Source organism: Esox lucius, chromosome 1 (assembly GCF_011004845.1).
Source record: "Esox lucius isolate fEsoLuc1 chromosome 1, fEsoLuc1.pri, whole genome shotgun sequence".
Lineage (NCBI taxonomy): Eukaryota > Metazoa > Chordata > Actinopteri > Esociformes > Esocidae > Esox > Esox lucius.
The window spans coordinates 7891250-7905166 of NC_047569.1; the positions used below are offsets into that span (position 1 = coordinate 7891250).

General features: G+C 41.0%; 1 protein-coding gene across 2 annotated transcripts; it reads right to left on the minus strand.

Moving 5' to 3' along the window:
• Window positions 1–501: 501 nt before the first annotated feature.
• On the minus strand, window positions 502–11630 carry LOC109614553 (neuroserpin-like). 2 transcript variants are annotated; one of them, XM_010899985.5, is made up of 9 exons: window positions 11528–11630; window positions 9201–9458; window positions 8885–9115; window positions 7190–7384; window positions 6407–6611; window positions 2764–2864; window positions 2371–2457; window positions 734–835; window positions 502–643 (listed from the first exon to the last, which is right to left on the minus strand). In XM_010899985.5, the coding sequence occupies exons 1-9, from the start codon at window positions 11550–11552 to the stop codon at window positions 591–593; spliced, it is 1257 nt and encodes a 418-aa protein (XP_010898287.4). In that variant the 5' UTR covers window positions 11553–11630; the 3' UTR covers window positions 502–590. The 2 variants fall into 2 exon arrangements, with proteins under 2 accessions (XP_010898287.4, XP_034149928.1); XM_034294037.1 differs by lacking the exon at window positions 11528–11630 and adding an exon at window positions 11217–11259.
• Window positions 11631–13917: the final 2287 nt, after the last annotated feature.

Sequence of the window (13917 nt, forward strand, 5' to 3'; positions counted from 1 at the left end):
CCAATTATCCAGCAGGATGAAACAAAAGCCAAGTGTCCTGGACCCCCTAATACAGATCACTTGTGGCTGGCTCAAAATATTGCTCATGTTTTTGTCCAACAGGTGACTTTGTTTGTTGCTCTGCAGGATGAAATGAAAGTCCAGGAGGTCCCAGCAGGGAGAGTCGGAGAGCGCAAGAAAGGAGAGAACCACGAAGAGGATTATGAAGACGACAAAGAGGAGGTGGTGGTTGGACAGGACAAGCATCCCAATCGAAGGGAGATGTGAGTTGGACATTAACCAATGAAAGTGCCTTTCCCATTACTGGGAGACAATCGGATCTGTAGTTCCCTTTTTGTACCTTAAAGTTAACTACCACTCATTCAGCATTCCAACTGGAACCTCCACTAACCTTTTACTTCCATATACTTTCTAGAGTACTTAGTTATATAATAATATCAAGACAAGTGCACACATAGGAGTCAGTCATTTGTACCAAGTATAATACCAGCAGACAACAGGGAAAAGAGAAGTTGCATTTATTGCATAGGTGTTGAGCATGTCATCAATGCCACTGGAATCCCATTGGTAATTGTTCAGGGTCCATGGACTCAAGGTCTGACCACCTCTGGTGTCATGACCCTTCCCATGAAAAGGATAGAACCTGTAAAAAAGAAAGCAGTCACAGAAGGCATGGATATTACAAATGTAAGTATTTGGAGACAGGCAGAGGAACGAGAAGTCACTAACACACCTATCCTCCGGTTTCTAATGACAAAGAAGAAGGGGTGATCAGCCTTGAAGGTAGGACGCGTCACTGGAGGTAAGGGTATTGCCATGCGGTCACCTAATACTCCTACAAGTCAAAATTTAGAAAAATGGAGACAATGAAGGACTACTGCCTCACTCAAACCGCAGTGCATATTGGAACGTTAACAACACTGTCAAGGCACAGGATATATTTATAGATCGAAAAGAACAGTGGACTTAAGAACGAAGTGTTTAAACAAAAGACATTCAGAAAATGAAATAGAGTAAGGGACAAAGGAAAGATTCAGGCATGCATGTCTACAAATAGGAACACTAGTTTCCACCTCTAACCACCATCTCTGCTCCTTCAACCCTCCACCTCCTCCCATTTCCATCCATCTTTGTCAACTCATTCAGCCTACCCGTCCTTGTCACACTGAGCTTCCATAACCTTTGACCTCTTGAATTTGGGGTTCATTCGTTGTCAGTTATAATCATCAAAATTAAAAGAAATAAACACTTTAAATATATCAGTCTGTGTGAAATGAATGTATACATTATACAAGTTTCACCTTTTGAATCGAATTACTGAAATAAGTCAACTTTTTGATGATATTCAAATTTTATGACCAGCACCTGTACAAGACGGCAGCTCCTTCTCAGCCCAGTCAAAACGCCTTAATTCTGGCATCCAAAAGGTGGAATTGAGTCCAGGGTCCCTGCTCATCTAAAAATCATGTTACAAGATTTCTAAGATTAACTGAGCCATAAAACCTTCACTTATTTCCTTGCATGTGAAAAACATGCTCCTGCTGGTCTTGTCTCCTTGACTACACTGGGCACAAATCAGTGTTCCTTTGTGTTGCAACATGTGGCCATAAGATGTTCCAACTGGAGCCCCAGAGACATTCAGCTGTTGAGTGACCATTTGAAGACCCAAATCCTTAAGTGCCAGAACAAACAGACTGCTACAATCATTTTCCTCACAGGTGTCAACGTCACCACAAGGAGTCGCTAGTGTGCATTGAGGCAAGGCAACCCAATTCAATTATTAACCCCCCCACACAACTTTACCACTGCACAATTAAGGGGCCCCCTTACATTGGTAACACCATTAAACTCATCCCTTTCTGAAATGGCTAAACAGTGAGCTAGCCCTGCTGTGGAGCGGCACACAATTTGCGCTCAGGGTCACAGGCACCACTGAAACATGCCCATATGCTACAACTGATAACACTACAGCTTCCTCCAGTGACGGTTCGCCTGGGTGCCAACACCAGATTCTCTGCGGTTCACCGCATTCTAGCAATACAAAAAGGTACCAATTGGTTAACCCCATCTGTGACATTAAGCTAGCTTTCAAGTGAGCTTAAGGTATGTTCTAAACACCGTTACAAGAGTACTGGCTTTGCTGATAAGTACTTCAGGTCATATGTACAGTCACCTTGCAATCTTGAAATTAATGCACCAATTGTCACTCTGGATAAGAGATGCCAAAAAAAAAATCAGAAAGAAAAGTGCAAAAAGAAATCAATGATCAGAGGTGAGTTGGCAGAAAAACAGAACATACTATAAGGAAGGTAGATTGAGGTTAAATGTGCACATATAAAAAGGATTTTATGACAATGGGCAAGATGTCACCTGTTGCAGCAGCTCCTTCTGCGCCCTCTTCTGTAACATCCAGGTAGGCCTTATGCACTGCCTTCCTAATAAATGGTTTGTTTCCATCTGGAATAAGAGTTTTGTACTGTAAGGACTTTTGGGGGAAAGAAATTACATGACTTTACCAACTGTATAAAGGGGCCTTAATGGACTGATTTAGCCTCCATTTCAGTCATCTTTCTTACCAAATGGACAGACATTTGGATGTTTACAGCGAGAGGTTGGAGAATTGTGGGTGCGTATGTCAATAACCATTTATACATTGTGAAGAGATGCTACAGTTACTTAGCTAGATAAAACTGAATAATAACTACATAGTCAGTTTATGATCACAATATAAAATATGCTAACAGTAGCAGGTTGGGATCCCACCTGTGGTCATTGCAGACAAATCAGCGTAGTCTGTGAATATTTTCTTGATGCCCAGATTCTTTAGAGTTTGTGTCAGGTCTACCTTCTGCTCCACCTTAAACCTGAAAATATACACCTCATGTATCAATCGTGCGTACGCACATGTATAAACCGAGCCAGTTGAGACGCCAAGGTTGGCATTTATCAATTTTGAACTTGACGGGGAAGTGCGCATGCTTATCTCTATGCAATTTTCAACCCATGTGTATGCATAGCCTAGCAGTTGAAATGGAGAAATACCACGCCATTTTGGAATGCTGGTTGAGGAACGTCAACAGAACCACATGGGGTAAATCGTGTCAATAGAAAAAGCTTGACTCTGACAACTCAAAGGTATGCTTTGGTGTTCCTCAAGGCTCGATTCTGGGCCCATTATTGTTCTCACTATATATGCTCCCTCTGGGCGATGTAATCCGAAATTACAATTAAATTTTCACTGTTATGCTGATGACAGTTATACATTTCAATGAAGCATGCTACTTTGGAAGCATGCGTTTCAGATATTAGGAAGTGGATGACAGAATTTCTTGCTCTTAAACTCAAGGAAAACAGAAATGCTCGTTTTAGGACCCAAGAAAAAGAGCGTTGTTAGCAGATCTCACTGTGAACCTCGACGACTGCATGGTCAAATCCCAAAAAACCTTGACATTACCCTTGACCCTGACCTTTGAAGAAGATAAAATATATGTCTCAAGAGTTGCTTATTTTCATCTTCGAAACATTGCAGAAATTAGAAATTTTCTATCAAAAACTGATGCAGAAAAATTTATCCATGCTTTCGTTACTTTTAGACTAGATTACTGCAATGCTCTTCTCTCTGGTTATCCAGACAAATTAATAAACTTCAATTAGTGCTGCACACGGCTGCTAGAATCCTAACTAGAACAAAAAAGTGTGAACACATGTCCTAGCGTCCTTACACTGGCTGCCAGTTAGGGTTAGGGCTGATTTTAAGGTTTTACTCTTAACCTATAAATCAATACATGGACTTGCTCCTACTTACCTTGCTGAAATGATCCAGCCATACATACCTACACGTAACCTACGATCGCAAGATGCAGGCCTTTTAATTGTACCTAGAATTTCTAAACAAACAGCTGGCGGCAGGGCCTTTTCTCATAGAGCTCCACTACTGTGGAATGATCTGCCAATTAAGGTTAGAAATGCAAATTCAGTGCAAACTTTCAAGTGTCTACTAAAAACTAATCTCTACAGCACGGTTTATAATTAGGTGTAGCCTGGCCTGGGGGCGTGAAGGTGACCAGTAGGCTTGATACTGTCCACCCTTGCTGTCTTGGCAGGTGGGCTCTCGTCACTACTGGGATGCCCTCCCTCCAATGCCTTTCGGGGGAAGAGTCGCTGGCTTGTTGTTGTCTCTATTACGCACTTAAGGCAATTGGGCTGTACGCTGCTGGCAATTCTCTGCCCTCATTCAAGGGGGTTGGGGTTGGTGGGTGTCCCTTTGGTTGATGCCTGGCAATGTGGGTGGATTGATTTCCTGCCTGTTGGGGCCTGTCCGGGGCCTCCCCTGGGTAGGGCCACAGTGTCGCCGGACCCCCCCCGTCTCAGCTCCAAGGTGTTACCCTGCTATATTATTGTGCTGGGGGATATGAGGAATGACCCAACTTCTGTCTCCTCCCATTTTAAACTTTAGGAGGTCCTGGTCCACACCTGCAGAGTACCTGGTTTGGGGGGCCTGTTGCGGTCCCTGTCCTTGTCCACCTGGTCATACTTTTGACCTAGTCTAAAATCAAGTAGACTCTGGATTTAGCCCAGAGAAATGTATTTATTATTCCAATTGGACTCTTAATATCTCACCCGGCACAGCCAGAGGAGGACTGGTCACCCCACTGAGCCTGGGTCCTCTCTAGGTTTCTTCCTAAAATTCAGCCTTCTTAGGGAGTTTTTCCTAGCCACTGAAATTCAACACAACTGTTTGATCCTTGGGGTTTAAGGCCGGGTGTCATTGTAAAGCACTTTGTGACAACTGTTGTAAAAAGGGCTTTATAAATAAATTTGATTGAAATTTGATTGATTAATGTTACATACATTAATAGTTGTTCGGGTACCAGTGGCAATTTAAATGTCATTCTAAATGTGCACCAAGGCTAATCAAGGAGTAATATAGTAGCCTGAGCAACCGGGATGTGACAACAGCCGCTGTCGCGTTAATACAAAATAGGTACGCTTTTTTTCAACACAAATCGAATAAAACAGCCAATAGGCCTACACAATAAAATATATTTCTATTATTCCTATTGCTAATATGGCTATTGGCATGCAGCACTAAATGAAAAATGCATGTTACTTAAAATGGAACTAATTTTAACACAAGGTCTTTCCAAGAGTTATTGATCTTTTATAAAACGTCTGAAATATGATCTACTTCCTTGGCCACATCATCTAGGCTACTATTTAGTTAGCACCCTCAGTTGAATCTTCTGGCACCCAGTTTAAGTTTTGAATACCCTATAGAAAAATGGCCAAAAAGAGATTAGCCCCATTGCCATTTTTAACTGCCCCTTCAGTCTCCACAACCCAGTACATTTCTCACCCATACGGAACGCTGACAAACTGCAAAGCCCTGCAACCCCTCTGGAATGCAGATACTTGTTCTGTGGTGAAAATAACAGCTAAGTCCTAGGCCCACATGACTTGAACTAGGCTTGACCAATTCATTTGATTTTATGTTTTTATTGATGTTTCTTTAATGTGAAGTTGAAATGTTATGATTAGCCTTAATGGCAAATAATCGCTTACTGCAGCTCTCCCACAGCGACATGTCAGTGTCCCAATCTAGCACATTTACACTCTCCAATGATGCCAGCAATTTGCTAGTCAATGGGAGAAATCTGTCACTTTGCCCACCTCCTGGAGTGAGGACACTGGTTTGGAGTGCAGCAAATCTTTCTGGAAATCTTTTCTAAATGTACAACAGCAGCCACATCTTGCAATGCGGAATATTTACGACTGCATGTTGGGCTACTTGAGACGTTTCAAAAAAGGAAGTGTTTTTAGATACTATATCAGAATATTATTTGAAGTTCACATTATGGGAAATTTATTTTATTTTCTGACCAGTCTCCACCTCGATTCATGTATCAACTGAGATAACCATCCATAGGGCTTATTTAGATGGCCTACAATTACCCATAAAGGCTTTCTTTGGGCAGAGACCGTAAGCTCCTTCAAATATGCAGTAGTATGTGTTGCATACGCCAGTTTGATAAATCCCATTAATTTTGTGCGCATGCAGATCTTAGGATTTCCACATACAACAGAATTGTTAGAAACGTACGCAAGATTGATACATCTTAGGGCTGCTCAGTCCTGTTCCTGGAGAGTTTCCATCCTGTAGATTCTCTCAAACCCTAATTTTGCACACCTGATTCAAACGAGATGAAAATCTAAGACAGGTTAGTCACAACTGGGGTTGGAGAGAACTTACCAGATCATAGATCTCCAGGAACAGGATTGAGCAGCCCTGACAGAGACAAAGTAGTGTGCGTTCTCTCCCATCTTTAACAGACAGACGTCTGCCAAAAGAGATGGACCTGCCCTGCGCTTTAGTATACAACCACCATTCCCACGCAGACATCCTAACCTGGGCAGGTAGACCTCCACCTCCTGCCTCTGGATGTTGCTGGCCCACTCCTCCAGAAGAGGGGCTTCGATGATGGGTTCCAGGGCTGCCAGGGAGACCTCCTGCCTGGGCAACACTATCAGCATGCTCATATCCTCTCCCTGGTAGGGCATCTCTAACACCTGGTACGTACCACCTGCCTCAGACGAACTGTCAACAAACTCCCCTGAGACAGACAAAACAGTTTTTGAAATCAGTCTGGTTAAGAGAAATGACAGAAAATACATGAGTTTACAAAACATACTTTTGAGTTACATACTAATCTGCTAGCAGCAGCACTGGGCCTGAGGCCCAATTTTTACATCTCAAACATCTACTCGACTGAAGGGAATAGAGATTAGATTTGATGTGATTAAAGGCCACAAGAGTAAAGAGCAAGTTAATTAATTTCTGCTAAAACCCATCATGTTAGTAACGGTCATTGTGGTTAACAAAATGCAGACTTAAGCTAACCATGTTACCAAAGCTACCATAGCTAGACAAAAGGTAGCTAGCAAATATCACAAACAAGCACTTTGCCTTGACTAGCTAAGCATGGTTGGGTTTAGGGAGGGTCAGGTACATTTTTAATTCAGTTCAAGAGTCCATCCATAGAATTTAAAAAGATTGAGGGAGCCTGGAGGATCATATTGGCCTGATGGGATCAAAAGTTGTAAAACAATGCATGAGTTATATACAGCTCTAAGGCACTTCACAAGAGTAACAAAAATTCACACATGCCTACATGAACACAAACTAACACACCGTAGTTGAAGTCTCCCATCTGGTACATCATGGGTGTCTGGACTTTGCTCCCGTTGTCTTTGATGAAGGTGGTGGGACGTGTTTCTTTCAGCCTGAACTGGTTCTTCCAGCTGCCCCGAAAATACACTGCATTGACCAGGGTCAACAGGGTCTGACAGCTGAAGTCATTAACTTCAAACAGGTCATGAATTTTACCTGCAGGGAGACAGACACCTTATTAGGTGGGAATAACTTATTACCATTTGAAATCCTGTCCACCACCATACGTGGGATTTGATAAAACAATTCAAAACAACATTTCATGCCAAGAAACATGGAGACAATGTGATGGTTAAGCATCTAGAATGAACTCCAGAATTCCCAGTTGCCACTGCTACGAGGGTGAATCTTGGTAAAGATCTTCCAGCAAGATCACCACAAACTTTTTAATGTCCATTTAAATCTCCAGGCTTAAAATTGTAGAACATTTAAGGATCCTAAACCATTCCTACATTCACATCTAAAAATAGAACAAATTACAAACATTTGTATCTTACAGTGCATTAAGTATTCAGACACCTCAGAAGGACACTTCACATGTTGCTGCATTATTGCCTCCTAAAATTAAATAGATTTTCATTCTCACCAATCGACAATCTCTCATAATGGGTTAAGTATTCAGATCCTCTGCTATGACACTTGAAATGCATTTCACTGTTTCCCTTGATGTGCAGAGAGCCCATACGTGAACATCTCTGGGGCGATCTGAAGATGGCTGGATCTGCAGAGAAGAATGAGGGGAACTCCCCCAATACAGCTCTACCGAGCTCACAGCATCATACACAAGACTGATCACTGCCAAAGGTGCTTCTACGAAGTGCTGAGCAAAGAATTCTGGATGCTTTGTAAATGTGTTGAAAAATGTCTGAAACCCCATAGGGACTAGGCAAAAACAGGTTATCTGGATTAGATTAAGGAAAAAAATCTATTACGCCACTTTAGAATATGGTTGAATTTTTGCCATAAAGATGGCAACAGTCTTCAAAAACAATAGCTTGTGTAAAACAAACATGAAACTGATGTACTAAGGTTTTGTGCAAAATAAGGTGTTTACAGTTATATGCTTGTTTTTACTAAAGCAGAGTAGAACCATTCTAATAGCAAGACATTAACGTCAATTATCCCAGTGAAGAGGGAATTTAGGCTGTTTGAGAAGGTTTGAATACTAACCACCTGCCATGTATAATTTCAAGTATTCCAACATAGCTACATTTTAATCGTGTGCTAGAAAACCTTGGTAAACATGGGTGGATGTCCTCATGTACAGTGGATATAGAAAGTCTGCATACCCTTTCACTGTAACCCACAATATCCAAATGAAAAATAATTATAAAACTCTGAAAATTAAAATAGTAAAATACTCTATTTGGATAAGTGAACACCCCCCTGAGTTAATACTTGGTGGAACCACCTTTTGAGTTACAGACATCAATTTGTGAATACGCATTTACTAGCATAGACTACGTTTTGTTCACAAAGATAGTGAGTTACAACATGTAAAACTGATTGTTTCAATTTCAGGCTGTCAAACAAAACAAGAACATTTTGAACGGGGGTGGTGACTTCCTATACCCACTGTTTCCATTTCCGGCTTCAGACCAACCCGCCTTAACTTTACTTTTTGAACCAACATTCCATAACGCCCCAAAGAATTACCCTTCGTGTGGTTTTCCACCCAGCCATTGAGCTGCGCTGCCACGGCAGAGGATTTACAGAAGTCCACCATCTCCACCTTAGCCTGGAAGTACTTCCTAATCAGCTGCAGGAAGTCTGGTTTAATGGTCATGCCGCTCTGCAGGAAGAGGGAGTTTGCCAACAGGATGACATAGTGGTGGCCATCCTCAGACAGAACTCCAATCAGTTTGTGGAGTAGAGGGAATTCAGCACCTGGCAGTCAGAAAGAAACAGGCATCTTTTTATTTGGGGACTGGAGGGGGGAGGGGGACATTTGGGTTAATTCTAAGTTGTCTACCTTTTGGTAGACGGCTGAAGCCTAAAGCCTGGCGTATCTCTGTGAGGGAGGCCCCGCGGGCCCCTAGCTCCACCATGCCCAGGGCCAGAGCCACACTCAGGGGGGAGAAGATTATGTTCTCATCCCCCCTCTGCATGTGGTGGTACAGTCTGACTGAGAACTCTGCCGTGGGGTCTTCTGGAATATCAGCCGCACGGCACCCAGGGCCCAGTAGCAGGATGGACAGGAGGCTGAGAATCAACATGGGAAGGCTGAGATCTGAATACGGGGGTGGGGGGGGAGCATATGACAAGAACAGCCAGTTATCCTCCATTGAATGGTTGTAACAAAATGAACTATACTGTATGAACGAAGGAGAGAAGGGATTGTGTGAGGGACAAAAAGTCAGGCAGAATGGCTCAATCACAGTAGCCATTTTTAAAATGCATGACAAATGATAGCCATACAATCAGGCCCCTTGTTCTTCAACACCACATCAAATATTACTTAACGGCCCCCCAGCTTGAGTTTTTTTGCACTGGAGTTCAGTACTCATTCAGTTCCAGAATTTGAACAGTCACCTTGCCAGGTAAGGAACACTACATACATTGCATTGCAAGCTTCTCTCGTTGACTCGAATTCAAAGAGCTGCAAAAGCTGGTTGATGTGTTACTGTAGCTAGCTAGCAAACGTCAGCTAACCGCTAGCTAACAAAGCGTGACCTGTAATTCAGTGCAGTGAAAATGAATACTCTATTTAAAAAGCATAGCAGCACCCACAACGGGAAACATAACTTCTAGAAGGTTTTTACAATGTTTTTGATTGGTTGTCAGCGCTTCCAGGAAATGTTATGATGCTCTATAGTATTCGCGAATATCATTCGTTTGTGTATTAGTGTTGGCTGTCTGTTGGTACGTAAGTAACACTTCTTGTCCCGATTTGAATGCTTGCAACCTGGTTAATATCATAGTGTGGTCTTGAAACAATTACAATCTGGAAATAGTTATGAACACTGTTTGAGCCAAATGTGAGTAAATTACAGCGCGGTCTGACCAGCAATTGTTAGATTACTTTTACCTAGACGTTCTAATGGTGCGTTCTAAACAATAAGTTCTAATCACACGGGTGTGATCGTACGCTTCAGGGACCACTCTAGCCTGATCACACTGGTGTGATCGTACACGTCAAAGGGTTAATATCTACTGGAAAATGACATCATGACACTGACTGTGGGATTGAGGGCTGTTTTCCAAGCTGTAGCTTGTGCTGCGTCTAATCAAGTACAACCTTGATGTACTCAGAAGTGCATGTGAGTGTTATATTGGTTACTTTCAACAATATTTCCTAGAAGTCTGGATACACTGGACAGTTAACCTTGAACCTTCCACAAAGTCACAATGTGTTTGAAATCAAACCCAGCTGAGTTGATTTGCTACTAGCAAGTTTACAACAGACACCGGGGGCAAGTCATGGAGTGAAACAGAAATGTGAAGAATGGCAGAGTCTCAGTGACACCTCCCTTGACCCACAGTAGTTCACCTGCTGTGCCAACAGGTCTGGAGAAAAAAAATTCCCTAACACCAATAACCTAAAGACAGATTCATTGGTACAGTTCAACACAATCATAAACTCTGTCCATGTATAATTGACTTTCTGACCAACAGGCACAAAATAACTATACCTCAGCATTGAAAGAATACATGATCTCACCCTTTTACACCAAAAACTGCACCTCCCACAATTCAACCGACAATCTAAAATGATCCAGTCATTCAAATCACATATGACTCCAACTGTAGAAAGATGGAAAAATATAGGACAATACAGTGATCACTAAGAGCACACCAGCAGAGACTCAAAAACATTGGCTTAGCTCACCAAGTCTAGATAGGTCCACACTACAAACAGTCCTTTGGACGTTCACTCCTCCCTCCCCACTCCAAGTGGCCACCCTAAATCCTTAGTGCCAAACTACATCAAACACAATAGTGCCAACATTAATTACACCAAATCTGCACAGTTCTTGAGGTAAATCACCTTTGGAAAGGCAGCATTGGTGTAGCATACTTAAATGGATGTCAACTTTGGGCAGATTGGATAGCCTTTCCCTAAGTTTTCTATTACCAATACATGAATTACAATTCAGAGTATGTGTAAATGTAGTTTGTGAATAAAGGCAATTCTGATTCCTGTCTTGAATTCATATTTTGAGTTAGACTGGCTCAGCCAAAACCATAGAAACAGCCAATTATCTTTAAACAAGAATCACATCCCAATTGCAATCCTGTTCTAAAAATATATAGCCCTATATCAAAATTATTTGAATAAAATGCAAACTCTACACTTACAGTGCATCATTTTAACTGTCTTCATCACAGTTGCCACACATTTCTGGCAGCCTTGGTTTGAACCAGACTAAATAGCTAACTAATTCAGTGCAGGTGACAACTAATTAGCCTTCTTCAGTAGGTTTCATATGATGGAATACATTCTAAAGTGAGTATTGCTCCCACTACTGTTAGGTTGTGAGAACTCACATGCTTTAAAAATGCTAGGTGAATTCCAAGAAGATTGTGCCATTTTTATATAATGTTAAAAAGTACAACTTTGTGGACACCAGTGTTAAACACAACACTGATGATTGCATTGTATTGTTGGGTATAAATATAAAAAATCCCCTTATCAACAAAAGGAATGCAACTGAAGTTATCAACCTGCCTGCAAGAAGACAAAATAGTATTTTACCCCAAAGTACAGTGAGGATAGTTCGAGAGGTACAGAAACATTATCCTTGTATCACAGTTGGAGATTTGAAGAATTTAGTACAATAATGGGTTCACCAAGTCTCCAAAACTAAAATAGCTAATTGCCACTTCCATGCAAACACAGGATGACAAGATGAAAGCCAATATTCTAACCAAGACAAAAATGTGATTGCCTGGGGTTTGCTAAATGTTTTCAGAATGGGGATTGGAATTGGGTGCTATTATCATGACACAAAAAAGTGGTGATGCAGAAACATCCTACTCTCGCTGTGAGAGGTGGGTATGTGAGGTACCGTAGTGGGACGGGGCAAAGCGGTACTGCCGCAGGAGTGGACAAACAACGCATGCCCATTGTCGGCACTGACGCCGGTCACACTGAAGAAAGGACAGACTACATGTGGATCGCCCACAAACAGATTTGGGAATCCATGGCCTTTCTCCATCACTGAAAACTTATCAAATGAATGTTGTTGTTTTTTGAAGCCAACACATCTGTACATTTTTCAGGAATGGGTGCAATATACTATGAAGAATGGAATACCATATAATTCATTATGACTTGTGTTTTGACATAGACATTTAAGTAAAACCTACTTTAGAAGTGTGACGCATACATTCTTTGAAAAAACACATCAATTCTTATAAATGTTTTGTACATACATGATTTTGAGTGCTAAGTTTATAGTTTTTAGGCCAGAATAAAAAAAAATCCTGTGTGCGTAAGGTTTTGGAGATGTGACTTTTTATAATGGGCATTGTGTTAACAGTTCAGGGAAATTGGGCTATTATTCAGAATTGGTATTGAATTGGTAAAAAGTCTTTAAATGTCATTACCATCTATACCAAAGAGGACATCTTAGGAATAATTCTCTGCTATAATGTAAACATGGAACCAGACACCTGATTCTCCATTCCTCAGCCCCATAGAGGAATTGTTTTCTTAGAAGGTTTATGACCACCATCCACATGATGAAATGTCCCTTCTAGATGTAATTAATGCTGGATGCCTGGACATATCTACAGAAGATTGCATGGGATGGACCAGGCATGCCAATACACGTTTTCATACATGTATTTCCCAGATGACATAAGATGTGATGTAGATGAGAACCTGTGGCCAAATGTAGAAGACAGGGTTTACTAACATCGGTAGATGGTGTATATACAAATTATTGTAATTTGGAATCACTCAATACCAAAAAAATCACATGAAACTTGTAGAAACATATTGCATCCTATCTGATTTATTCTTGTAACATACACTGCAGTAAATTCTAAACAGTAGAAAGGTGTCACTCTTGTTTTGATAATATATTTTACAAAAGAAAACTACCGGTTGTTGGTGGTTTTTTGGTCATTGTTTTATGAGTGACCAAGGGTGCTTGTTTGGTGTTTGGTGTAATGGAAGAATGAGATGATTTGTATGAAGTTTTTTTGGTACTTTTAGTGCATTTTGGTTGTGAAATTACCTGCTGTGCCAAGCAGAAAATAGGTAGGGAGAACTGTGCTAAGAGTTTTGTAAAAGTGTGAAATAGGTCCTAGCAATTGTAAAAAAAAGTATATATATCTCAGAACATTTACTCACCAGTTAATAGGGTGCAAAAAGAAGCACATCCTGAAATGCAGAAAGTGTGTTGACCTCAGCTGACCTCTCTTTACTAATACTATCAACTCTCCTCAAACAAGTAATGGCACTGGTCATTTCCTTGCATTTTTGTGATAAAACAAGCACTGAAATGAGTAGCGAGTCATTTTGCTTTTTTAACATTTTAAAATATCAATAAATATTGTTTTAAGCTTTTGTTAAGTGATTGAACGAAAGTAAAAGCAGTTGTGCTGTAATTTTTAAATGTTTATTATTCCAGTTTTTTCCAGATGCTTTGGTGCTCTTCACACAAGTATGTGGTAATATTTCACCACTCTAAGTACAAAAATCACAACAGGTCATAAAAAAACACATCTGACATTGACTG